We start from the raw sequence: 25,392 nt of genomic DNA on the forward strand, positions 1-25,392 counted from the left end.
TGTTTCCAGGTCCTGACCCCACCCCGCCCCCAGGGCATAGGGCAGCCACCTTGCAGTTCCCACCTCTAGAAAGGGGAGACCACAACAACAACAGGAGGACTGGGACTGCTCCTGGGGGCCCCGTTCCCCCTTCTATCACTTGCACTCCAGCCACACTGTCCTTCCTCGCCACCTCCCCAGGGGTTGTCAGGGACAGAAGGCCCCTCCCTCATCCCCCTCAATGTTCCTCCACTCTGCCCCCCCCCATCACTAGGGTGTCCAGGACATTGTGTGACTCAGGAAACAGCTCAGACGTGAGGTTCACAGCAGGCCGAAGAGGAGGAAGAAGGGGCCGTGGGAGCAGAGTGGGTGGTTATTGCCTCAGTGAGGGCTCTGAGGGTCCCACTGGAAGAGGCAGGGGGGATCTGGACTTGGGCAGGGGCTCTGGAATGCAGCCCCCTTCACTGCTGCTGCCGCTGCTGCTGCTGCTGTGTTGGTCAGTCGTCCAGACCAGAGGTGAGGCGTGGGGTGGGAGAAGTGAGGGGACCCACCTTCCTTAGGAGGATGTCCAGTGGGCTGGGGACAGAGGGTCAATCTGCATGCTTTGAGGCGACACTGGATGGAGAAGATTCTCCCGCCCCAAATGGGGCTGCCGGCAGGGAGAGACAACTCTGCCCCTGCAGCTACAGAGACCCAGGCTATGGGCCCTGTGCCAGGGGTGGTGACGGTAGGGGGGATGGGCGAGAAGGTGCCCACCCCCAGGGAGAACCAAGTGGGCCCTGGAACTGGGGGACAGCGTGCTCTTACAGTCACGTTTAGGAGGAAGAGAGGGAAAAGAGGGACCCCCTGCTAGGGGAAGAGATGAGAGGGAACAGGAGATGGAGACATGGGAAGGTCAAGGGCCCACCAAGTCCCTTTCCTGGTCCAGCTGTCCCCACCCCCCCACCCCCCCCACCCACCCACCCCCCCCCCCCCCATGGCTCAATGCTGGGCCCTTCCGGGAGGAAATCCCTTCAATGTTTCAGCCATTCATCTCCCAGGAGTCCCCTCCGCGCCCCCCTCCTTATTCCTGTTGTCTTGCTTCCGAGGGATGGAGCCTGAGGCTAGACTTGGGAGGCCAGAGAATAAACAGGAAAGGAGGGGTGGGGATTAGTAACTGAGAGGCCTGGGACCTGGGGGGCTGGGAGTGAGCACCACGTGGGGGGTAGGAACAAGAGTATCAAGGCAATGGTGGGGTTCAGAGCACCTGTGCGGGGCTGCTGCAGGCAGGTCCCTCCGGAGCGTCCAGGGGAGGAAAAGTGGAGCGTAATGCTACCTGCTCCCATCTCATCCTCATCTCCATCTCTAGGGCTGCAGTGCGGGAGTTTCCCAGAACCCTGTGCCAATGGAGGCACCTGCCTGAGTCTATCTCAGGGGCAAGGGACCTGCCAGTGAGTGTACCTTGTGGGAGTGGGAGACTGGGAAGGGGAGTAGGGGAGGGGACGGGGAGAAATGGGAAGGAAGGAGAAAGGGAGGAGGTGAAGCAGATGAAGGGAGACAAATGAAAGCAAAGGAGGGAGGGAGGAGAGAAAGCAGAGGGCCAGGAAGTAAGCTCTCCTGTCTCCTCCCCTGCCCAGGTGTGCCCCCGGCTTCCTGGGTGAGACATGCCAGTTTCCGGACCCCTGCCAGGGTGCCCAGCTCTGTCAGAATGGAGGCAGCTGTCAAGCCCTGCTTCCCACCCTTCCCAGCCCCCCCAGCCCTCCCTCTCCCTCGGCCCCCAGCTTCTTCTGCACCTGCCCCTCTGGCTTCACTGGTGAGAGGTGCCAGGCCCAGCTCAAGGACCCCTGTTCTTCCTTCTGTTCCAAAATGGGCCGCTGCCACGTCCAGGCCTCGGGCCGCCCACAGTGCTCCTGCATGCCGGGATGGACAGGTGAGCACTGATGGGGGCGGCGAGGAAGGGGGACAGGCAGGGGCAACGGGCTGGGCTGTGGGGTAGGAAAGATGGAAATAGAGCCTGAGAGACTGCGAGCCCTTTGAGGAGAGAGGCCGAGAGAATCAACAAGCCAATTCTTGGTGAACCATTTATCCAAGATTGACATTCACCGACAGGATAGTACCGATTGCGAAGATGTTGAGGTGTTTCCAAGCCAGCTGGTAAATAGCTACCGCCTCAGCCCCCTTCGCACACCAACCTGACCCCTCTCCCAGCCCCTCAACCTCCCCTCGGTCCACTAGCTAGAGGGTTAATGCCTAGCACAGCAGGGGACTTCCAGGACTCTGCGTTCTGAGCACCTGAATGGCTTCTATTCTGAGTGGCGGGAGCCCACACTGTCACCCGGGAAGACTGCAGTGGTGGGCGGTGTGACGGGACGTGGGTGCAGCCCTGGAGCGAGAGAGCAGGACACACGATGGGCAGGGTGTGCTACCATGAGGAAGTGGTCAGGGGTGCCTGGACAGAGCTGCGAGGCCCTGGACGGAAAGGTTCTACAACACCTCACCAGGATGGGGAGGGCTGGACCAGGCAGCAAAGGCCACGAGGTCAGAGAGCGCTTGGGATGTGGGTGCATCCAGGAGGGGGTGGACTGGAGACAAAGATTCTCAAACTTAGGTAGGCATAGCAGTCACCTGGAAAGCCTTAAAAAGACCGATGCCCTGTCCCAGAGAGCCTGCCCTGGTGCATCTGGGGTGGGCCCAGGACATGGAGATGTCTTAACTGACGAGGAAATTCTGAGGCAACGGGGCCTGAGACCGGGTGTGAGAGACCAGCGTATGTGACAAGAAGGATGGTCAGTGGCAACTTGCCACGCCTTGTACTTCAGAGTAGGGGCTCCGGGCGGCCCCCTCCTCGGGTCCATTGCCAGCTCTGCCACTGACTAGACATGTGACCTTGCATAAGATATTTAAGCTGTCTGGGTCCTCGGTGGTCAGCCGAGGTCCACACTTCATAAGGTTGTTGTCGGGAAGAAAGGGGGCGATGCTCAGGAAGTGCTTACTTAGCTCAGTACCAGCGCCGCCAGCGCCACCATTCCCACTGGTGCACGGGGCTGTGAAGTGAGTCTCTTTATCGTTATCCGGACCATTACACCCACCTGAAGATCAGGAAATCAGCATAAGAGAGGCAAGATGACTGCCCGAGGACACACAGCTGGCGGGGGGGGGGGGGGGGGGGGGGGGGGGGCAAGGCAAGGGGCTAAGTCTCCTGCTTGCAGAGGCTGCATGCTTTCTAATTCGCCACCAAGGTCACCACTAAAGGAACCCTCCGTCCCAGATTTTCCCAAGCAGGGCTGATTCACGATACTCCCACCAAGAGCTACATGTTCAGTTTTCAGCTTGAAAAATGTGGTCACTCCAGATATAACCCTCCCAAAGAATGATAAAAGTGAGGGTGATGGAATAGGGCAGAGAGGGTATGGGAGGGAAGGGAAGAAAATATGGAAATTCGACACAGAGATAATCCAGAGTGAGAGCTGGGTCATCTCAGAGGAGCTGGAATTTGTGCAGTGCTAGGAAAATGCCCCCCCCCCACCCTGTCCTCTGCCTCAGGTGAGCACTGCCAGCTCCGGGACTTCTGCTCAGCCAACCCCTGCGTCAACGGAGGGGTGTGTCTGGCCACATACCCCCAGATCCAGTGCCGCTGCCCACCTGGCTTCGAGGGCCATGCCTGCGAACGCGATATCAACGAGTGTTTCCTGGACCCAGGACCCTGCCCCAAGGGCACCTCCTGCCATAACACCCTGGGGTCCTTCCAGTGCCTCTGCCCTGCTGGGTGGGGGGGTCCACGCTGTGAGCTCCGGCCAGGACCCTGCCCCCCCAGGGGCTGTCCCAGTGGGGGCACCTGTCAAGTGGTTCCAGGGAGAGACTCCACCTTCCACCTCTGCCTGTGTCCCCCAGGTGTGTCCTCGCAGGGGTCTTCCTGCAGCCCCTCTCTCTGGGCACGGAGGTTGTCTCCCATGGGTCCCCTTCCCTCCGCTGATCGCATGACCCTGTCAGGTTTCACAGGCCCAAGCTGTGAGGTGAATCCAGATGACTGTGTCGGGCACCAGTGTCAGAACGGGGGCACCTGTCAGGATGGGCTGGGCACCTACACGTGCCTCTGCCCAGAGGCCTGGGCAGGTGAGTCGTTTCGGCCAAGCTGATAGCACCGGTGGCCCAGTGGAGCCCTGCTCCCCACTCCTCACAGGGCCCCCAGCTCCAGCACCTGTCCCCTTCCCCCTGGCAGGCTGGGATTGCTCTGAAGATGTGGACGAATGTGAGGCTCAGGGTCCCCCTCGCTGCAGAAACGGGGGTACCTGCCAGAACTCAGCTGGCAGCTTCCATTGTGTGTGTGTGAGCGGCTGGGGGGGCACGGGCTGCGAGGAGAACCTGGACGACTGTGTTGCCGCCACCTGTGCCCCCGGTTCCACCTGCATCGACCGTGTGGGCTCCTTCTCCTGCCTCTGCCCACCTGGCCGCACAGGTGTGACACGGGGTACAGGGAGGCGGGAGGTGGAGATGGTACGTGACAGAAGCACCAGGAGGGCAGCTGGGAGCTTCAAGCGGCCTCTGAGAGCCTCGCCTCCACCCTGCCCTCCAGGCCTCCTGTGCCACATGGAGGACATGTGTCTGAGCCAGCCGTGCCACCGGGAAGCCCAGTGCAACACCAACCCCCTGAGGGGCTCCACATTCTGCGTGTGTCAGCCTGGCTACACGGGGCCCACTTGCCACCAGGACCTGGACGAGTGTCAGATGGGTGAGGCACCTCCACGTGAGACCCTCTCTGAGCCCCCAGACAGCCTCTGCACTGAGGAGGGAAACAGGCCAATTGTTTTCCAAATTAAAAATATAAACATCTTGGGGATTCCCTGGCGGTCCAGTGGTTAGGACCTCGCACTTTCACTGCCAAGGGCCTGGGTTCGATCCCTGGTTGGGAAACTAAGATCCCGCAAGCCACACGGTGGCCATGTAAATAAGTAAACATCTCTTTTTCCTGAATTTGTCCATTTTTGGCATCTCCGCCTTACACGGTCTTCTCACCAATCCTCAGCCCTCGAGGCCCCATTTAGTCCTCCTCCATTTTAAAGCCACAATCCCTTTCCCCACTTTGATCTCATCAGCCACAAACAGGGTCCCCACACCTTCCCTGCCACTCTGGCCTCCTCGCCCTTCCACCACTGACCCCTGCGGACCCCCGGATCTTCTCTCCTCCTAGCCCAGCAAGGCCCCAGTCCCTGTGAACACGGCGGCTCCTGCCTCAACACGCCCGGCTCCTTTGACTGCCTCTGTCCGCCTGGCTACACGGGATCCCGCTGCGAGGCCGATCACAATGAGTGCCTGTCGCAGCCCTGCCACCCTGGCAGCACCTGCCTGGACTTGCTCGCCACCTTCCAGTGCCTCTGCCCACCAGGTACCAGCTGAGTGGGCCCTCAAGTAGAGGGGACGGGAGACTAATCCCGAACCCATTGGACGTGACCCCTGTAGAGCACAGATAGCCTCAGGCCGGTCGGGGCCAGACAGCAAAGAATGCTTCTCCTCTCCTCACCCGCCAGATGAAAACTCTGGGAAACTGACGGGCCCTGGGAGAAGGACTGCCACAGATGGTAGTGAGGCTGTGCACAGCTCAACTCTGCATTCATTTCATAGACACCGCAGGGTACACAAACTGGTCCACTGTACACAGAGGCCCATCAAGGGAGAGCAGAGCAGCAGTGAATAAACTTTTCATGCTGCAGCCTCTGCTTATGCCAACCCAGAATGCTCATCCTAATCACAGAACCTCTCCCTTGTAGAGATTGAAAGTAAACGTTTAAAATCCCAAAGGGTCGGGCTTCCCTGGTGGCGCAGTGGTTGAGAGTCCGCCTGCCGATGCAGCGGACATGGGTTCATTCCCCGGTGTGGGAAGATCCCACATACCGCGGAGTGGCTAGGCCTGTGAGCCATGGCCGCTGAGCCTGCGCGTCTGGAGCCTGTGCTCCGCAACGGGAGAGGCCACAACAGTGAGAGGCCCACGTACCGCAAAAAAAAAAAATCCCAAAGGGTCTGTGTGCTTGAATTTGGTACAATGGGAAAGGAATGCTGCAAGGCTGCACCTACCTACAAGTTAGTTTTAAGGGGGGTAAACATCTCCCCAGGGAGACAGTGAGAGAGCCAATATCAAGGAGCTGAATAAAACCAGGAAAATAACAGCTTACTTTGTGCCTGAGCGTCTTACACGCATTATCTAATCTTTACAATAACCCTATGAAGTCAGCATTGTTACTATGCCCATTTTATAAATGACACTGAGGCACAGAGAGGTTAAGTGACTTGTTGAAGGTTGCCCAGCTAGTAAGTGGCAGAGCCAGGATTCAACCCCAGAGCTTTGATAGTTTTACCCACTATACTACACAGCTTTCCTAAGCTGAGAAGCATCCAAAGAAAAATGCTGAGAAAACTATCCACTAATCCAAGGGACAAGGTTGTAGATCTCAAGGAGCTTCAGAGGCAGGTTCCCCAGGCAAGAAGAGGGAGGCAGCCGAGGTCCAGCTTCAGTTCAGGGTGAGACAGTGAGGACCGGGAGGAGGTCGAAGAAGCAGGACAAGTATGGCAGTGACACAGGTCCCCAGACGCCCTTCAAATCCCCACCTTGGGGATGCCTGGTCTCCCTGGCACAGAGGTCTGCCCAGGTAGAACAAGAGGAGTGAACCACCTCCAAGCAGATGCCCATTTGTCACATTGGTACCTCGAGGACCTCCAGGCAGGTCAGCCCTCCCGGGTGAGCCCTGCCTTCTCTGCACAGAGGAATGGCCCCAAAAGGCACTTCCCCAGAGCCCTCCCACATGTCCCGGCAGGTGCCCTGCTCCCTGAGCTTTCACACCTGAGGGGGGTAGAGCCAAACACAGCAGAGTAGCAGGGCCTCGGGTTCATCTCTCCAACCCACGCGCAGACGGCCTCCTGGGAGAGGCTGCCTGCTGGGGCACAGGGCAGGTCAGGGACAGGGCTGGTTCTAGAACCCAGGCCTCCTGGACAGAAGGGGTGAGCAGCTAAGGCAAGGCTGGCCTGGCTGAGCCTCGCCCTTGACCCCTCCTCAGGCTTAGAAGGGCGGCTCTGTGAGGTAGAGACAGACGAGTGCGCCTCTGCCCCTTGCCTGAACCAGGCTGACTGCCACGACCTGCTCAATGGCTTCCGGTGCGTCTGCCGGCCCGGTGAGTGCAGATTCCACTCCACGGTTCCAGCCTAGCAATCGCCCGTGGCCTCTTGAAGCTCTCTCGGGCCAGACCGAGGAGCGCCCCATTTCTCCAACTCCTTCTCTCTCTCCAAACTCTCTTCTGTTACGTCCTCCAAATCTTCCCCTGCTTACTCACCCACCCTCATCTCTGTCCTGCCAAGTCACCCAAATATCCCTCCTCTCCAGCCCTCCTGCAGAGTCCTCTGTACTCTCCCCCTGCATGCCGGGGGTCCCCGGCTGGTCTTGGCACTGTTCGCCACGGATGCAGGGAAAGTCGCCCCAGGCCTTCCTTCTCCAGCTTCACGGGACATCCCTCTATTCCCTGTTATGATAATAACTGATGTTTATTGAATATTTACTCTAAGCCAGGCACTTGGCTATGTACTTTTCAGGCATTATCTCATTTAATTCTCTCAGTGGTACCATGAGTAGTTTATATTATCATTTCCCTTTTACAGGGGAATAAAGTGGAGCCTAGAGAGGTTGGGTAGCTTGCCGAAAGTCACACGGCTGGCAGGTGGCTGTTTCACCTTTATGCATCACCCTCCTGTCATCTCCACCTGTCCCAGGTGTCTTCTCTGGAAGTCCTCCAGGTTCACCTTTCCTAGCAAGGGAAAGGGCCAGGACCTGTATTTATTCTTTTGATAAAATGTACTTTCAGCATTAGTACACATATCCAGTTATGCCTTATTTATATAAAGACTAAAGTTACCAAGTTATGCTCTATTTCGTCCTGAAATCCAAATCACTATTCGAGAAGCTCCCATATTGGTGCCTTCATTATATAATGACACATTTAGACGAAACCCCAAACCAAACCATTTGAAGCAAGATTCTCTCCCTTGCAATTTGTAGCAATGTTATTGCTGTATTTGTAAAGAGAAGGCTAAATACCAGTGTTAACTCCTAATTTCTTGTTTGAATCCATGAAATCATGCCTGTAAAGCTCAAACATTTGTAACAAACTCCCTCATAGATCTAGAGAAAGTCAAGAAGAGAAAAAAAAAAAAAAGACCTTGGTCATCTCTCCCCTCTCACTCCCAACCCCACCAGGATTCACTGGCCCCCGGTGTGAGGAGGACATCGACGAGTGCAGAAGCTCTCCCTGCGCCAACGGTGGGCAGTGCCAGGACCAGCCTGGATCCTTCCATTGCAAGTGTCTCCCAGGTAAACTGGGGCTCAAACTCTGGAGGTGAGAGTGAGGGCAGGCACAGACTTCCGTGCAGGTCCCTGACCCTCCTGCTGTGCCATAGGCTTTGAAGGCCCACGCTGTCAGGCGGAGGTGGACGAGTGTCTGAGTGGCCCATGCCCCACTGGAGCCAGCTGCCTTGACCTCCCAGGAGCTTTCCTTTGCCTCTGCCCATCTGGCTTTACAGGTCAGCAGGGGAGGCATTGGAAAGAACTGGAGGGGTATTTGGGGTAACTGGAGTCCATTTGGGGTACAGTAGAGGTCACTGATGGGTATTTGAGCATTGGGATGTGAGAACAGAATGCGAATGGAATCCCTTAAATTTATGCAGTGCAAAACCTGCACAACCGTACAGGAGCTGAGGGTGAGTGTTACTGTAGGACCCACATCAGGCCCAACATGAGTGGCATGACTGGGGAACAGGAGCAGAGGATGAGGTTCAAAGGCAAGCCATTCATCTGCTTATTTAGCAAACATTTATTAAGTGTCTACTACGCCAGACACAGACACTAAGTTGAGCAAGAGTTGCTATCCTCAAGTGGATTTAAATCTACTGTAGAGAGACCAACAAGTTGATTATGGCCCAGAGACATGCTCTGGGAGAGGAATGCACAGGATCCTATAGGAACACAAAGGACTGGCCAACCCAGACTAGAGATGAGAAAAGATGGCTGAACGGAGTCTTAAAGACTGAGTAGGAGTTTGTCAAGACAGAATGCTAGGCAGCGCGTTTTAACTGCAGATAACAGCATGTGCAAAGGCACAGAGGGAAGAAAAGCACACCCTGCTTAAGGGAGTGTAGGACATCCAGAGCTTAGGCTACAATGGGGCGAAGGTCAGAAACATAGCAATTGTAGGAAGGCCATGGCATGCAGGACCCCATGTGGCATTCTGAAGAAGTTGGTATCCTGAGGCATTAGGGAGCCACTGAAGGACAGGTTCATGAAGAGTGAGCAAGTCATGCATAAGAAGCGGCCTTTGGCCCCATCAAGGACAGGGAGGGACTCTGTTTTCTCTCTGACCAATCTCCCCACCCCAGGTTATCTCTGTGAAATTCCCCTGTGTGCCCCCAACCTGTGCCAGCCCAAGCAAAGATGCCAGGATCCGGAGGAAGAGGCCCACTGCCTCTGCCCCAGTGGAAGCCCTGGCTGTGTCCCAGCTGAAGACAACTGCACCTGCCACCATGGGCACTGCCAGAGGTAACATCTTCTAGGCCCTCCCCATTCATAGTCTCCTCTGGGTCCTCCTCAGCTAAGGCAGGAGAAAAGAGCCAGTGAGGGGTGAGTCTGTAGGAAATGACCAATGGGGAATGGGAAGAAGATGGCAAAGTTCTGAGATCACAACCAATGAGAGGGTTTGACTGGTGAGTGTTATCCAATGAGGGGAGAGTTCATAAATAAAGAGGGAAACAGAGGACTAGGGAGGTCAAAGCAGAAAGAAGAGTATTAAATCCCAGGACCAATTCATCTCATCATTCATTAGACAAATATTTATTGAGCATCTACTATGTGTGGATACATTTCCAGGCATTGGGGGAGCAACACAGAACAAAAGAGGCAAGGTATTTACTCTCATGGAGCTTTGGTTCTAATGAGGAAAGACAGACAACAAACAAGTTATAGAAGGGATGGATGAATAGATAGATAGACAGATAGATAGACAGATAGATAGATAGATAGACAGATAGACAGATAGATAGATAGACAGATAGATAGACAGATAGATAGATAGATAGACAGACAGATAGATAGATAGATAGATAGACAGATAGATAGATAGACAGATAGATAGATAGATAGATAGACAGATAGATAGATAGATAGATAGATAGACAGATAGATAGATAGATAGACAGATAGACAGATAGATAGACAGATAGATAGACAGATAGATAGATAGATAGACAGATAGACAGATAGATAGACAGATAGAGAGATAGATAGACAGATAGATACATAGACAGATAGATAGATAGATAGACAGATAGATAGATAGACAGATAGATAGACAGATAGATAGACAGATAGATAGATAGATAGATAGACAGATAGATAGATAGACAGATAGATAGATAGATAGATAGATAGACAGATAGACAGATAGATAGACAGATAGATAGACAGATAGATAGATAGATAGACAGATAGACAGATAGATAGACAGATAGAGAGATAGATAGACAGATAGATAGATAGATAGACAGATAGATAGATAGATAGACAGATAGATAGATAGACAGATAGACAGATAGATAGATAGACAGATAGATAGATAGATAGACAGACAGATAGATAGATAGATAGATAGACAGATAGATAGATAGATAGATAGATAGATAGACAGATAGACAGATAGATAGACAGATAGATAGACAGATAGATAGATAGATAGACAGATAGACAGATAGATAGACAGATAGAGAGATAGATAGACAGATAGATACATAGACAGATAGATAGATAGATAGACAGATAGATAGATAGACAGATAGATAGACAGATAGATAGACAGATAGATAGATAGATAGATAGATAGACAGATAGATAGATAGACAGATAGATAGACAGATAGATAGATAGATAGATAGATAGACAGATAGATAGATAGATAGACAGATAGACAGATAGATAGACAGATAGATAGACAGATAGATAGATAGATAGACAGATAGACAGATAGATAGACAGATAGAGAGATAGACAGATAGATAGATAGACAGATAGATAGATAGATAGACAGATAGATAGATAGATAGACAGATAGACAGATAGATAGACAGATAGACAGATAGATAGACAGATAGATAGATAGATAGACAGATAGATGGACAGATAGATAGATAGATGGACAGATAGACAGATAGACAGATAGATAGATAGATAGACAGATAGACAGATAGATAGATAGACAGATAGATAGATAGATAGACAGATAGACAGATAGACAGATAGATAGATAGACAGATAGACAGATAGATAGATAGATAGACAGATAGATAGATAGATAGATAGATAGACAGATAGATAGATAGATAGACAGATAGACAGATAGATAGACAGATAGATAGATAGACAGACAGATAGATAGATAGACAGATAGACAGATAGATAGATAGACAGATAGATAGATAGATAGACAGATAGATAGATAGACAGATAGATAGACAGATAGATAGATCTAGTTGGAGAAAATGAGTGGGGCAGGTAGGGCAGAAGGGGGACAATGCTGAGAGCAAAGACGCTGAGAAAGGGGCCAGAGTCCCAGGACCAAAAAAGAAGAAGTCATAGGGGTCTGACCAACGGGGAGGGGAGAAGAGAAAACCCCCCTTTCTTTTTATGACCAGATCCTCGTGTGTGTGTGATGTGGGTTGGACAGGACCGGAGTGTGACACAGAGCTGGGGGGTTGCGTCTCCACACCCTGTGCCCACGGAGGGACCTGCCACCCCCAACCCTTTGGCTTCAACTGCACCTGCCCCACAGGTTACACAGGTGAGGTGCTCCCTAAACCGTGTATACCCTGGGCTGACCACCATCTAAATCAAGGGCAAGGCCAGTGGAGACATGTGTCCAAAGGGCTCTGGGTCTCAGTCACCACCAAGAAGAACTGGGCAGGGGCTGGGACTTCCCTGGTTGCCCAGTGGTTAAGACTCCACACTTCCACTGCAGGGGGTGCAGGTTCCCTCCCTGGTCAGGGAACTCAGATCCCACGTGCCCCACGGGGTGACGTAAGAGGTGGTGAGAAAAGAAAAGAGGTTGGGGGATGGGGGTGAGGAAGGGAAGGAAAGGGAAGAGCAGGAAAAGAAGAGAAAAGGAGGTTTCCCTTTCTCAGACCCCACCCGCTTCCCTCAGGGCCCACTTGCAGCGAGGAGGTGACAGCTTGTCACTCAGGGCCCTGTCTCAACGGTGGTTCCTGTAGCCCCAGCCCTGGGGGCTACTCCTGCACCTGCCCTCTGAGCCACACCGGGCTCCGCTGCCAGATCAGCATTGACCACTGTGCCTCTGGTGAGTGCCCACCATGCCCTGGGTCTGGGCCACAGGAGGATGGAGAAACTGGTCAGGGTATGTTTGTACCCTGACATTTAAAAAAAAAAATTAACTGGACACAGTGAGCCGTTGTTTGGGTGGGGAAGTTGCGGGGGGCGGGGGGGTGCCCCGTGTGTGGTGTGACTGAGGCCACAGGCCAGGTTACAGGCAAGGAACCCAACCCCTCACAGCCTCCTCTCTCCAGCACCGTGCCTCAATGGGGGCACCTGTGTGAACAGGCCCAGCACCTACTCCTGCCTCTGCACCACGGGCTTCCAGGGCCCACGCTGCGAGGGAAGGATCCGTCCCAGCTGTGCGGACAGGTGAGCAGGGCACAGAGACCCCTGGAGGGAGGGAGGGAGGAAGGGAGGGAGCCCTCACCACCCTTCCTCTCCATCTCCTCTGGGGCGCCATGCTGCCTCTCATCCCACGTCCCACATCCTTTCACTCTGCCTTCCCTCCTACTTTCCCATCTCCCCAGTGGTTGCCTGCCACCACATCACACACTCCCTCCCCTTGCTGCCTTGGCCTTCCTCCTACTGTGCCCTCTCTCTTTCTTATCCAGCCCCTGTAGGAACAGGGCAACCTGCCAAGACGGCCCTCAGGGTCCCCGCTGCCTCTGTCCCCCTGGCTACACAGGAGGCAGCTGCCAGGTGAGGGGCACTGAGCCAGGTGTGCTGATGAGGGAGGGGCAGGAGAGCTCTAGTGAGAGGGCCTCGGGTATTAAAAGGGGGCAGCAGGGAAGCTTAGGAGGGGTATCCACGTGAAAGGAGGTGTGGAAGTCTAGGAGTTGAGGTCTAACTTGAGATTTGTATGGTTCACTGAAAGGATTTCTGATCCCAGCGACTGTTCTGGGATGTGGGTATCCAAGGAATCCAGGGAGGGTGACCTAGTCCCAGACCATTCAGGAGGGAGTTTTCAGGGTAAGGGATTTTGAGACACTGGCAGGGGACCATCTCTAGGCCTGGGAACCTGGTGTTCTTTCCTGCCTCACGCTCCCTCCTAACCCTCAGACGCTGATCGACTCATGCGCTCAGAAGCCCTGTCCACACAATTCCCACTGCCTCCAGACTGGGCCCTCCTTCCAGTGCCTGTGCCTCCAGGGATGGACTGGGCCTCTCTGCAACCTACCGCTGTCCTCCTGCCAGAAGGCTGCTCTGAGCCAAGGTACTGACCCAAGGACCGACTATGGGGCAGATGAAGAGCAAAAGAGTGTCCTCCTCTACCCCACCCCTAAGGACATCCACACACAGCATTTGGACAAACAGTGGACCAAGAGTCAAAGCAACACAGACAACCAGTTATTGATGCTGCAGCTCAACACCCAGGACAGCTTAACACAACTCAACTCCTAGCACCACGTTCAACACAACACAAGCAACACCACCCAGCCCAGTCAACCAGACTCCAGTTTAACACAATCACCAGGGACATAACCCAGTGATCCATCCAGCGTGGAACAACTCCAGCATGGATGTCTTTACCATCATAACTCAACTAGAGTGAACCACGCTTAACCAGCTACACTCAACACACTTCGCCATGCCCCACTCACTTGGATGTTATGCCAACCCCTGGGTAAAAGAATACCGTTCTAGTTCAAATAAGTTTTGTTATGAGAAGAACTTAGGAAAGAGACCATTGTGAGGTTAGGGGATGGCTGATGGGAATCACTGTAAGAGAACATCAGAGGATGCAAAACCCAGGGGATGGACTTAGACCATTAGTTAAGCCACTTCAGGTGTCCCCACCTGAAGTTTCTCTTGAGTTCTTTCTTGCTTGAGACATTTAAAGCCAAGAATATAGTTGCTTATAATGCCCTGATAAGCCAAAGAAGAGATATTTCTCTCCATTCTGACAAAACAGGCAGGAGGAGGAACTTGATTTTTTTTTTTTTAAGTTGGGGTATAGTTGATTTACAATGTTGTGTTAGTTTCAGGTGTACAGCAAAGTGAATCAGTTATACATATACATATAGCCTCTCTTTTTTAGATTCTTTTCCTGTATAGGCCATTACAGAGTATTGAGTAGAGCTCCCTGTGCTATACAATAGGTCCTTATTAGTTATCGATTTTTTAAAATTAATTAATTTATTTATTATTTACTTTTGGGTGCATTGAGTCTTTGTTGCTGCACGCAGGCTTTCTCTAGTTGCGGTGAGCGGGGGCTGCTCTTTGTTGCGGTGCGCGGGCTTCTCATTGTGGTGGCTTCTCTTGTTGTGGACCACGGGCTCTAGGCGCACGGGCTTCAGTAGTTGTGGCACGTGGGCTTCCGTAGTTGTGGCACGCGGGCTCAGTAATTGTGGCTCGTGGGCTCTAGAGTGCAGGCTCCGCAATTGCGGCCCACAGGCTTAGTGGCTCCATGGCATGTGGGATCTTCCCGGACCAGGGCTCGAACCCGTGTCCCCTGCACTGGCAGGCGGATTCTTAACCACTGTGCCACCAGGGAAGCCCTAGTTATCTATTTTATATAGAGTAGTGTGTATACGTCAGTCCCAGTCTCTCAGTTTATCCCTCCCCCACTTACCCCCTCGCAACCATAAGTTTGTCTTCTACATCTGTAAATCTATTTCCATTTTGTAGATAAGTTCATTGGTACCCTTTTCTTTACATTCCACATATAAGCAATATCATACGATATTTGTCTTTCTCTGTCTGACTTACTTCACTCAGTATGACAATCTCTAGGTCCATCCACGTCGGGAACTTGATGCTTTAATCTCTTCAGGGTCAAGAGTTACTGACTCCTCAGGCCCCGAGTGGCCTCCACCCACCCCAGGAATGTCAGTGGCCCCTCCATGGACCTCTCTGCTCATTGTCTGGAGCCCCTGAGCATCCTTCCACCCCACCTAGCTTTATCGATCCCTGTGTGTCTCTCTTCCCAGGCACAGAAGTCTCTTCCGTGTGCCAGAATGGAGGCATCTGCATCGACAGCGGCCCCTCCCATTTCTGCCACTGTCCCCCTGGATTCCAAGGCAGTATATGCCAGGAGAGGGTGAACCCCTGTGAGTCCAGGCCCTGCCAGCACGGGGCCACCTGCATGGCCCAACCTAATGGTTATTTCTGCCAGGTGAGAGGGTCTAAAGGAGGTGGGGGAAGACAAATTTGGGCTGGATGTGGGAAACAGCAGTCATGGGGCAGAAAGGGGAGGGGGAGAGGGCATTTTCTTTTCATTCACCCCACACATCCAACCAACCACCGAGTCAGGTTATTTTACCTCCTGAATATTTCTCAACTCTGTCCTTGCCCCTTCACCCTCATCCCACTGCCTTAGTCCAGGCTTTCGTTGCATTCCGCCCGGACGCCTGCATCAGCCTCCTAAGTGTCACCCCTGCCTCCACACTTGTCCTCCTAAAGGTTCGGCCTCTACTCCACCACTAGGGTGCTCCGTTGAAAATATTAAGCTGGCCTGTCACTCTCCTGCTTAAAACCCTTCAGTGGCTGCCCACCTCTTTCGCAGTGAAGTCCCAAGCCTGGCACGACCCAGCCCTGCCTGCCTCTCAGGCCTCATCTCTCTCCGCCAACCCCTAACCCTGCTCCAGCAACACAAAACTGCAGCTGACTTCCCTACACCCCAGACCGGCTCTCTGGGGGCTTTCCTCACCCCTCTTCCACTGGATGGTGCCCAGGAGGCGTCTGCCTCAGGGGAATGTCCCTAACTTCTCTCCAGACTGGGTCAGGGCCTTACCTTGGTGGTTCAGGTCACTGAGCAGGACGGGAAGGCAAAGCTGGGACTCAAGTCCAAGCAGCCTGATCCCTGTACTCACAAACACGAGACTGGATAGAAGGCGTGATCCTTTAACCACCCTCTTTCTTTAACTTTTTTTTTTTTTTTTGTGGTACGCGGGCCTCTCACTGTTGTGGCCTCTCCCGTTGTGGAGCACAGGCTCCGGACGCGCAGGCTCAGCGGCCACGGCTCACGGGCCCAGCCGCTCCGCGGCATGTGGGATCTTCCCGGACCGAGGCACGAACCCGCGTCCCCTGCATCGGCAGGCGGACTCCCAACCACTGCGCCACCAGGGAAGCACTTTCTTTAACTTTTAAATTTTACTTTTTAACTTTTTATTACGAGAGTTTTCAAACATACACAAAAGCAGCGTACTGATCAGTAGTGAACCCCCGTGTACCCATTACTCAGCTCTATTTCCTCTTTCATGAAACTCCTTCCTCCAGAAATTTCCAAACACGACCCTCGTCTGCTTCTTCCGGCTCTCTGGCCATTCCTCGGATGCTTTGTGAATCCCTTTTCCCCCATTTTTCTGAAGCCTTCCTGGTACTCCATTCTTGCATACTCTCCTTCCTCCTGCAAGAACTTGGCACATGATACAGACCTCATCAATGACTCTTCTCTCACTAGCAAAATGATATGAGATAATCAGAAAATGGTTAAGGTCATCAGTTATGGAGTCACAGACGCATTGAATCCCAGCTCTGCCACCTACCAACTGTGTGGCTTGTGCAAGTCACTCATCTTTCAAGGAATCAGTTTCCTTTTCTGCAAAGTGAGACTCAAATGAGATGATCCATATAGAGGATTGTTAGGAGGGTTTTATGAGGTTATGTATATAAATTATGCGATCAGTGCTAGCTGTCTCTCCTCTGGTTGACTGAGAATTTCATAGACGCAGGGATGAGTTCTAATTTTCTCTATGTTCCTAGAGCCTGAAAAGGTGCCTGGCACAAAACAAAGCAGGCGTTCAATAAATGGTTATAAATTAATTAAGCATGAGCGAACCCAGTGGGTGTGTGGCTGGGGGAAGAAGGATTTTTCAAAATCGGAGCTATATCTATTGGCAATGAATCAAAGAGATTGTTTGGGACTGGGAAGTGGTTAAGTTGCGTATTATCAAATAATTGTGTATCACATGGAGTTGAGGTGCAAGGGTTAAGCTACACATGGCTGTGATGGACGGTGAGCTGAGTGATGCTCTGAGTTGGAAGGTGGGGTGCTGGCAAACTACCTGGAGCTGGGTCCCCCAGAGTGCCAGGATGGGCTCATTTACTGGTTCCCTGTCTGACCCCCTTTGCCTACAAGTGTACACCAGGCTACAGTGGACAGAACTGCTCAAAGGAACCTGACGCTTGTCAATCCCAGCCCTGTCACAACCATGGAACGTGCACCCCCAAACCTGGAGGCTTCCACTGTGCCTGCCCTCCAGGCTTTGTGGGGTTGCGCTGTGAGGGGGACGTGGATGAATGTCTGGACCAGCCCTGTCACCCCACAGGCACTGCAGCCTGCCACTCTCTGTCCAATGCCTTCTACTGCCAGTGTCTGCCTGGACACACAGGTAAGGTCTGAGAGAGGGGGTATGAGCATTTCTGGGCACAGCTGAATTGACCATGGAAACCCAGACAATCCCCACCCATGAGGCAGCCTAGTCACCTGGTCCATCCCCCTGCCTCTAAACCCCACACCAGAGAACGTGCCCACCACCCCTTTGCCTGTGCGGCTAGTGCTGGGCTGTCTCCCAGGAATGAGCTAGCAAGGAGGCAGCGACTGAAACAGAGTGTTATGTTTAACCCCACCCCTGCCACAGGCCAGTGGTGTGAAGTGGAGCTAGACCCCTGCCAGAGCCAGCCCTGCTCCCACGGAGGGTCTTGTGAGGCCACAGCAGGACCACCCCCAGGATTCACCTGCCACTGCCCCCAGGTGAGAGACCACAAAGCTGCTTTCTCTGTTGCCCCCAACGCTGACGTAAGGTGAGAATGCCTGAGCCGGGAACCTGGGGGAGCACTGGAGTGGCAACTATTGGAGAAAGCCATCTCATGTCCACAGTGGTAAGTGGCTCTCAGCAGCAGTCGTGGGGAAAGGCAGGATCAGGTGGTAGCATGAATGGAACTTTCAGAAACCACGGGCACTGCCTAAGGGAAGGTCCCCAAGGCAAGCTGGGTGAGCTTGGATAAGTTCTTTTAACTCCGTGTGTGTATTTGTTTATAGACCTCAGACGCATAAAAGTGGGTTAATCTTAAGCCTTGGTTCATGATACACTAACATACAAACTAACATTAGTTTAGGTACTGCCTTCTTTTAATTATCCTTACAAGATAACACCCATGAACCTAAAACAAGAATTACAATATTAATAATAACTTTCATGTACTTATGTCCTCCTGTATCCTGTTCCCCTTCCAGAGGAAGAGAAAGTACATAATCCTATCTCCAAGGATCAAGATAATATAGTATTAGTTCAATTACTATTACTCTGTTAACAGTTTCGTCTTCCAGGACTCACATCATGATGACAGTTCACCCATGTTTTGTTTTGTTTTGTTTTTAAATTGGTGTATAGCTGAGTTACAATGCTGTGTTAGCTTCAGGTATACAGCAAAGTGATTCAGTTATACATGTACATAGATTCATTCTTTCACCCACGTTCTTGCGAACAGCTGTGTTTCATCCATTCTCCCCACTATGCAATATGTCACTGTGTGAAAAAAAAAGGGGGGGGGGGACATGGTTTCCACTACTGTAAAATGATGAATTTGATGTTCTCTGAGGCCCCTTCCAGATATGAGAATCTAGGACCCTCTGAGTTATCTTAATGCAGGGGTTAGCTTAAGGGGAGGTGGAGAGAATACTACAAGGTCCTTCCCCCAATCTCTCTCCTCCTCTCCGCAGGGTTTTGAAGGCCCCACCTGCAGCCACAGAGCCCCCTCCTGCGGCCTCCATCACTGCCACCATGGTGGCCTGTGTCTGCCCTCCCACAAGCCTGGATTCCCACCCCGCTGTGCCTGCCTCAATGGCTATGGGGGCCCTGACTGCCTGACCCCACCCGTCCCTCCAGGCTGTGGCCCTCCTTCTCCATGCCTACACAATGGCAGCTGCTCAGAGACCCCTGGGCTGGGGGGCCCAGGCTTTCGATGCTCCTGCCCTCCCAGCTCTCCAGGGCCCCGGTGTCAGAGGCCTGGAGCAAAGGGATGTGAGGGCAGAAGTGGAGATGGGGCCTGCGACGCTGGCTGCAGCGGCCCAGGAGGAAATTGGGATGGTGGGGACTGCTCCCTGGGGGTCCCAGACCCCTGGAAGGGCTGCCCCTCCCATTCTCGGTGCTGGCTTCTCTTCCGGGATGGGCAGTGCCATCCACAGTGTGACTCTGAAGAGTGTTTGTTTGACGGCTATGACTGTGAGACTCCTCCAGCCTGCACGTGAGTCTGAAACCCTGAAGGGCTGGGCGGGGGCAGGGTGAGGGTAGAAGGAAGGACATAGATATCTCTTGAGTTACAGCATGACCACAGCCTCAAGCTTCAGGGAGTTTCCACCCTAATAACCATTGCTAATTAGGGGTATAAGACGCTAGACTCCAACCCAGAGGAATGGGGCAGCATGAATATTTAATGTGGGGACCAAGAAAGAGGGCACTGCCTCTTTCAGAGCTACCCTCTGAGAGCTGTGGGATCTCTGGCCTCAAGCTTCTCTAAGCCCTGTTGCCATGGAGTATCTCCCCTAGCAACCAGCATCCCTGAGGGAAAAGGGCTTCACTTCAGGGAGACAGGAGTTTGGGAGGGTAGAGAGTGGGGACAGTGTTAGGAAACAAAGGTGTCAGTAGACATTAGGGTATCTGGAATACCTATCATCCGGGGTCTAAGCCCATTACTCCAGAGCTGCCCCCACTTAGCAACCAGAGCCCTAGAGGCTGTGGAGTATCAGGAATCCTCTCTGGGATGAGGAAGTCAGGTTTCTTTGGGGGTCCTGAGTCCCCGTCTCCTCAACCCACAGTCCAGCCTATGACCAGTACTGCCGTGATCACTTCCACAATGGACACTGTGAGAAGGGCTGCAACACTGCAGAATGTGGCTGGGATGGGGGCGACTGCAGGCCCGAAGACGGGGATTCGGAGTGGGGGCCCTCCCTGGCCCTGCTGGTGGTGCTGAGCCCCTCAACCCTGGACCAGCAGCTGCTTGCCCTGGCCCGGGTGCTGTCCCTGACTCTGAGGGTAGGGCTTTGGGTAAGGAAAGATAGGGATGGCAGGAACATGGTGTACCCCTATCCTGGAGCCCAGGCCGAAGAGGAGCTAGGAGGAGCCCCAGACCCCTCTCACCATGAGAGAGCAACCCCTCAAACACAGCCTACAGGCAAGGAGACGGACTCCCTCAGCACTGGGTAAGAAGGCTGGGAGGCGGGGAAGAGGGGGCAGACATTAGTTTTTAACCAGCAGAGGGAAGGGAAGCAGGGACCAACCGAGGGGTCTCTGAGGTGCCTTCCCCGCAGGTTTGTGGTGGTGATGGATGTGGACTTGTCCCGCTGTGGCCCCGACCATCCTGCATCCCGCTGTCCCTGGGACCCTGGGCTCCTGCTCCGCTTCCTTGCTGCGATGGCCGCAGTGGGGGCCCTGGAGCCCCTACTGCCAGGACCCCTGCTGGCTGCCCACCCTCGTGCAGGCACCGGTAGGTGGCCCCGTCATTTCCCCTGACTTTGCTCCCAGGCCAGCTTTCACGCCAGCAACCAGCAATGAAGTCAAATGAAACAGAAGCACTGGAACCCCAAATGTTCTTTGTGGAGACTTACCTTTGTTAACGTTCTTCTCCAGCTAGATCTCCTCATGGCCCATTTGCTCTGCAATCTCCTTTACTTCCCTCAGTACTTTATTCTAACCTCTATCACAGACCGCCCACAAACCTTGGGTTCTGGTCTATTCTACTAAGCCGAGAGTATCCAACCATCCCCGTATCAACAGTTCATAGCACATGAGAGAATAATAGCTCTTATATACCACTTACTATGTGCCAGGCCTTGCTCTAAGCATTTTACAGTATTAACTTATTTAATCCTCCCAACGACCCCTATGAGGCAAGTACTGTTATTATTCCCATTTTACAGTTGAGGAAACTGAGGCAAAAAGAGGTTACTGCACTTGTCCAAAGGTCTCACCAGAGTACCCAGCCTCACCAGGAATGGCCTCTTTTTCTGACTGTGTCTCTTCCACCAGAGCCCCCCGCCAACCAGCTTCCCTGGCCTGTACTGTGCTCGCCGGTGGCCGGGGTGCTTCTCCTGGCCCTCGGGGCTCTTCTCGTCCTCCAGCTCATCCGCCGGAAGCGCCGAGAGCATGGGGCCCTCTGGCTGCCCCCTGGGTTCACTCGAAGGTCTCAGACTCAGCCAGTTCCCCGCCGACGCCGGCCCCCGCTGGGCGAGGACAGCATCGGCCTCAAGTGAGAGTGAGAAAGAACTGGGGCTCAGGGAGGGGACTCTTTCCTGTGGAGATATTTATGATCAGAAGCAATAAGAGATGCTATGCAGAAGTTGAAGACACGGGAAGGGGAGAGGGGTGGGAAGACTGCTGGAAATCTTAGGGACCCTGAAGGTCCTCTACCCACCCATCCCCTTCCAGGGCACTGAAACCAGAGGCAGAAGTTGATGCGGATGGAGTTGTGATGTGCTCGGGCCCCAAGGAAGGAGAAGAGGCGGACCAGGTGAAAGCACTGGGGCAGGAATGGTCCTAAAGTGATGGAGGGGTTGAAGGGACAAGTCAACCTTCCTTCACTGATCCTTGCTTGTCCTGATCCCCAAGGCTGAAGAAATGGCCTCACCCTCCAAGTGCCAGCTCTGGCCTCTGAGTAGTGACTGTCAGGAGCTCCCCCAGGCAGCCATGCTGACTCCTCCCCAGGATTCTGAGATGGATGTCCCTGATGTGGACACCCGTGGACCTGGTATGTGAGCCACCCCAGACCAAGAAAATGAAAACTCCCTTTGACCCTTTTAGAATCAGAAAGTCCTCTGATATCAGAACTGGAGAAACTAATATTAGAGTGAGTGCTTCCAACAGCCATTCTCAAAGTGTGGTCCCAGGACAGAAGAATCAGCATCACCAGGGAAATTGTTAGAAATATAAATTCTCAGGTTCCACTCCAGAGCTACTGATTCAGAAATTCAAAATATTGGGGAATCTGTGTTTTAACAAGCCCTGCAGGTGAGTCTGATCCAGGACTCAAGTTTGAGAATCACGGCCCTAGAATGTTAGAGTATTAAAGCCTGATGCTTCCTTTTACAGATGAGGAAACCAAAGCCCAGAGAAAAACAAAGTAGAAAGTCACTTGACTAAAGCCACACAAAATCAAGAACCCAAGCTGGGCTTCCTGACACCTCAAGCTGTGATTCTCCCTGAGCCTCCATGTTCTCCCCCTTCCCCAGTTGTCTCCCATTCTTCATGTCTCTCACCCACAGATGGGGTGACACCCCTGATGTCAGCAGTCTGCTGTGGGGGAGTGGAGCCCAGGACCTATCAGGAGACATGGCTGGGAAGCCCTGAGCCCTGGGAACCTCTGCTGGGTGGAGGGGCCTGTCCCCAGGTTCACACCGTGGGCACTGGGGAGACTCCCCTGCACCTGGCTGCTCGATTCTCCCGGCCAACCGCTGCCCGCCGCCTCCTTGAGGCAGGAGCCAACCCCAACCAGCCAGACCGGGCAGGGCGCACCCCGCTTCACACCGCTGTGGCCGCTGATGCTCGGGAGGTTTGCCAGGTCAGTGCACACTGGGGCTGCTAAAGGAAACGGGGCAAACTTGCAAGTAAGGCTGGGCAATAGCATCCTCTGGGTCTGGCAGAGAGGAAGGTGATGTGAGACTGGGGACTGAAAGAGAAACAAGAACAGATGGATGAATATGGATTCGGAGGTGCTTAACAGTGTGAGGGACCTTAGCTAGCAGTTCAGATATACCAAGGGTCACTGGCCCTCTCTGCCGCCCCACCCCCACCCCGCCCCAGCTCTTACTCCGCAGCAGACAGACTGCAATAGATGCGCGGACAGAGGATGGGACCACAGCCCTGATGCTGGCCGCCAGGCTAGCTGTTGAGGACCTGGTTGAAGAACTGATTGCAGCCCAAGCAGATGTGGGGGCCAGAGATAAATGGGGTATGGATCTGGGGAAGTTGATGTTGTGCTATCAAGAAGTTGAGCAAATGGGGTGTGAGATAAGATGCAAAAAAGGGGGGTTAGCAGAGGGACCAACTGGAAACTGGGGCATTCCCTCCCACCCTGCTGTCAAGGTGGTAAATCTGCACAGTACGGTGGCAGTAGGCAGCAAGTGAGTCTTCCCTCATCATCCTCAAACACACACACACACACACACACACACACACTACCCTAGTCCACTGGGAACTAGGATGGCGGAAGAGTGAGAAGGGAGGGGGTCTCGTGGGAGGGACGTGGTCTGCCGGTCCCATTGACCCCAGAACAATGCCCCATTGTCCCTCCCGCACGCCGGTGACGTCACTGGGGCAACGCTTCCTGCAAGCCGGCGGTCACCCGGGCAACGCTTCCGCCTTTGAGGGACCCGGCGGGCTGAATAGCCCTTCCCCCAAGTCCAGAATCCGTGGGAAACAGGAACCCAGGCGTCGGGCCCCCAGCCTCGGGGTAACAACCTCTCACGTGGTGCCCTAGGAAAAACCGCGCTGCACTGGGCCGCCGCCGTGAACAACGCCCGGGCCGCCCGCTCCCTTCTCCAGGCCGGAGCCGATAAAGACGCACTGGACGGCAGGGTTAGACCGGGTAGCGGGCCCCCAACAATTAAGCTGACGCGGGCGAGGTGCAAAGCGCCGGAACTCCGAAAAACCTGAAGGGGGAGGGACCACCAGTCAAGTAGGAGGGCCAGTCCTGTGGGCGCGGCCTTCCCTGACCGCCCCCGCTGGCTGTTTCCTCCCGGGCAGGAGCAGACGCCGCTGTTCCTGGCGGCCCGAGAAGGAGCCATGGAGGTAGCCCAGCTGCTGCTGGGGCTGGGAGCCGCCCGAGGGCTGCGGGACCAAGCCGGGCTAGCGGCCGGGGACATCGCACGCCAGCGCAACCACTGGGATCTGCTGACGCTACTGGAAGGGGCGGGACCACCGGAAGCTCGTCACAAAGCGACGCCAGGCCGCGGCGCCGGCGCCTTGCAGCGCGCGCGGACTGCATCAGGAAGCGTGCCCCCGCGTGGGGGCGGGGCTCAGCCGCGCTGCCGGACGCTGTCAGCCGGAGCCTATCCTCAAGCCCGGACTTTGTCCGTAGACTTGGCCGCCCATGGGGGCGGGGCCTATTCGCACTGCCGAAGCCTATCGAAAGGAGCAGGAGAAGGCCCGCCCCTCCGCGGCCGTAGGTTTTCTGCAGGCATGCGCGGGCCTCCGTCCAACCCTGCAATAGTGCGAGGAAGATCCGGGGTCGCGGCCGGGAGCGGGGGTGTGGCCTCAGCTGTTGACTGGCCCTGCGATTGGGTGGCTCTAGGAGCCTGCGGCCCCGCCTCCAACACGCCAATCCCGCCTCCTTGCCTCACTCCGTCCCCTGAGCGGGGATCCCCTCAAGTTGCATGGGGTCCCCCAGCCCACCAAGTAATACCCTTAAATGCGGGAGGCGAGGGTGAGAAATAAAAGGCTGCATGTCAGGGAGGGATTCTAAAAGTGAGTACTCGTTAAATGGCAAGCAGTATGGAAGGCCTCCAGATTTTAAGGTCCTTGAGCCTCAAAAGTGAGGGGTCATGAGTGTAGTGTCTCTCCCAAAATGGTGTATGCCACATCGTCTTACACGTGGAGAAACTGCAGCCCTGGAAAGAGGGTTCGGGGTGCTGGGATGAAGCAGGCCCAGCCTCTCTCACAGAAAATAAGGATGAGGTGTTACAGGAGGATGGAGTGGAATGGGAGAAGTACCCCTGAACCAAGAACTGCAGACAGATAGAATGTAAGATGTTCTTTCCTGTATACTGTTTCCAAAGGGAGCCTCTATCGCCTGTAACCCCCACTACCCACAAACGGCTGACAGATATTTATTGAGCACCTCCTGTGTGCCAGGCACTGTGTAGGCACAGAAGGCAGGGCCAAGGGTCACTCCAGCTGATGACTCCTTGCATTCTCCCCACCTCACCCCACCCCCAAACAAACCATTGCAGGGATGAAGTGCCACTCTTCTAGCCACCACTATAGCTAAGAACTCCAAATCTGTCACCCCATAATAAAGCTGATTTGAAGTGTTACCGTCTTTTGGAGGGGTTGGGGAATGGAAAAAACACGAAGTTGACTGCAGAGTGTTTTCAGAATTTTGTGCCCTAGGTTCAACATTTGGATGGAAGCTTTGAGTATAGTTTTAAG

The 25,392-nt window shown here is 53.8% G+C and overlaps 1 protein-coding gene across 1 annotated transcript; it reads left to right on the forward strand.

The window, feature by feature from the left end:
* Positions 1-399: 399 nt before the first annotated feature.
* NOTCH4 (notch receptor 4) lies at positions 400-24,678 on the forward strand (the record flags this gene model as incomplete). The annotated part of the gene is made up of 30 exons (XM_082847626.1): positions 400-495; positions 1,328-1,409; positions 1,596-1,888; positions 3,502-3,849; positions 3,949-4,071; positions 4,178-4,414; positions 4,532-4,687; positions 5,147-5,341; positions 7,005-7,118; positions 8,195-8,308; positions 8,395-8,517; positions 9,370-9,529; positions 11,674-11,819; positions 12,180-12,332; positions 12,559-12,676; positions 12,919-13,006; positions 13,367-13,520; positions 15,238-15,422; positions 17,388-17,640; positions 17,890-18,002; positions 18,972-19,495; positions 20,067-20,450; positions 20,559-20,734; positions 21,277-21,496; positions 21,676-21,757; positions 21,856-21,994; positions 22,509-22,804; positions 23,047-23,194; positions 23,723-23,820; positions 23,989-24,678. The coding sequence occupies exons 1-30, from the start codon at positions 429-431 to the stop codon at positions 24,676-24,678; spliced, it is 5,979 nt and encodes a 1,992-aa protein (XP_082703752.1). The 5' UTR covers positions 400-428.
* Positions 24,679-25,392: the final 714 nt, after the last annotated feature.

This window comes from Leucopleurus acutus (assembly GCF_964270905.1).
Source record: "Leucopleurus acutus genome assembly, chromosome: 10".
Taxonomy (NCBI): Eukaryota; Metazoa; Chordata; class Mammalia; order Artiodactyla; family Delphinidae; genus Leucopleurus; species Leucopleurus acutus.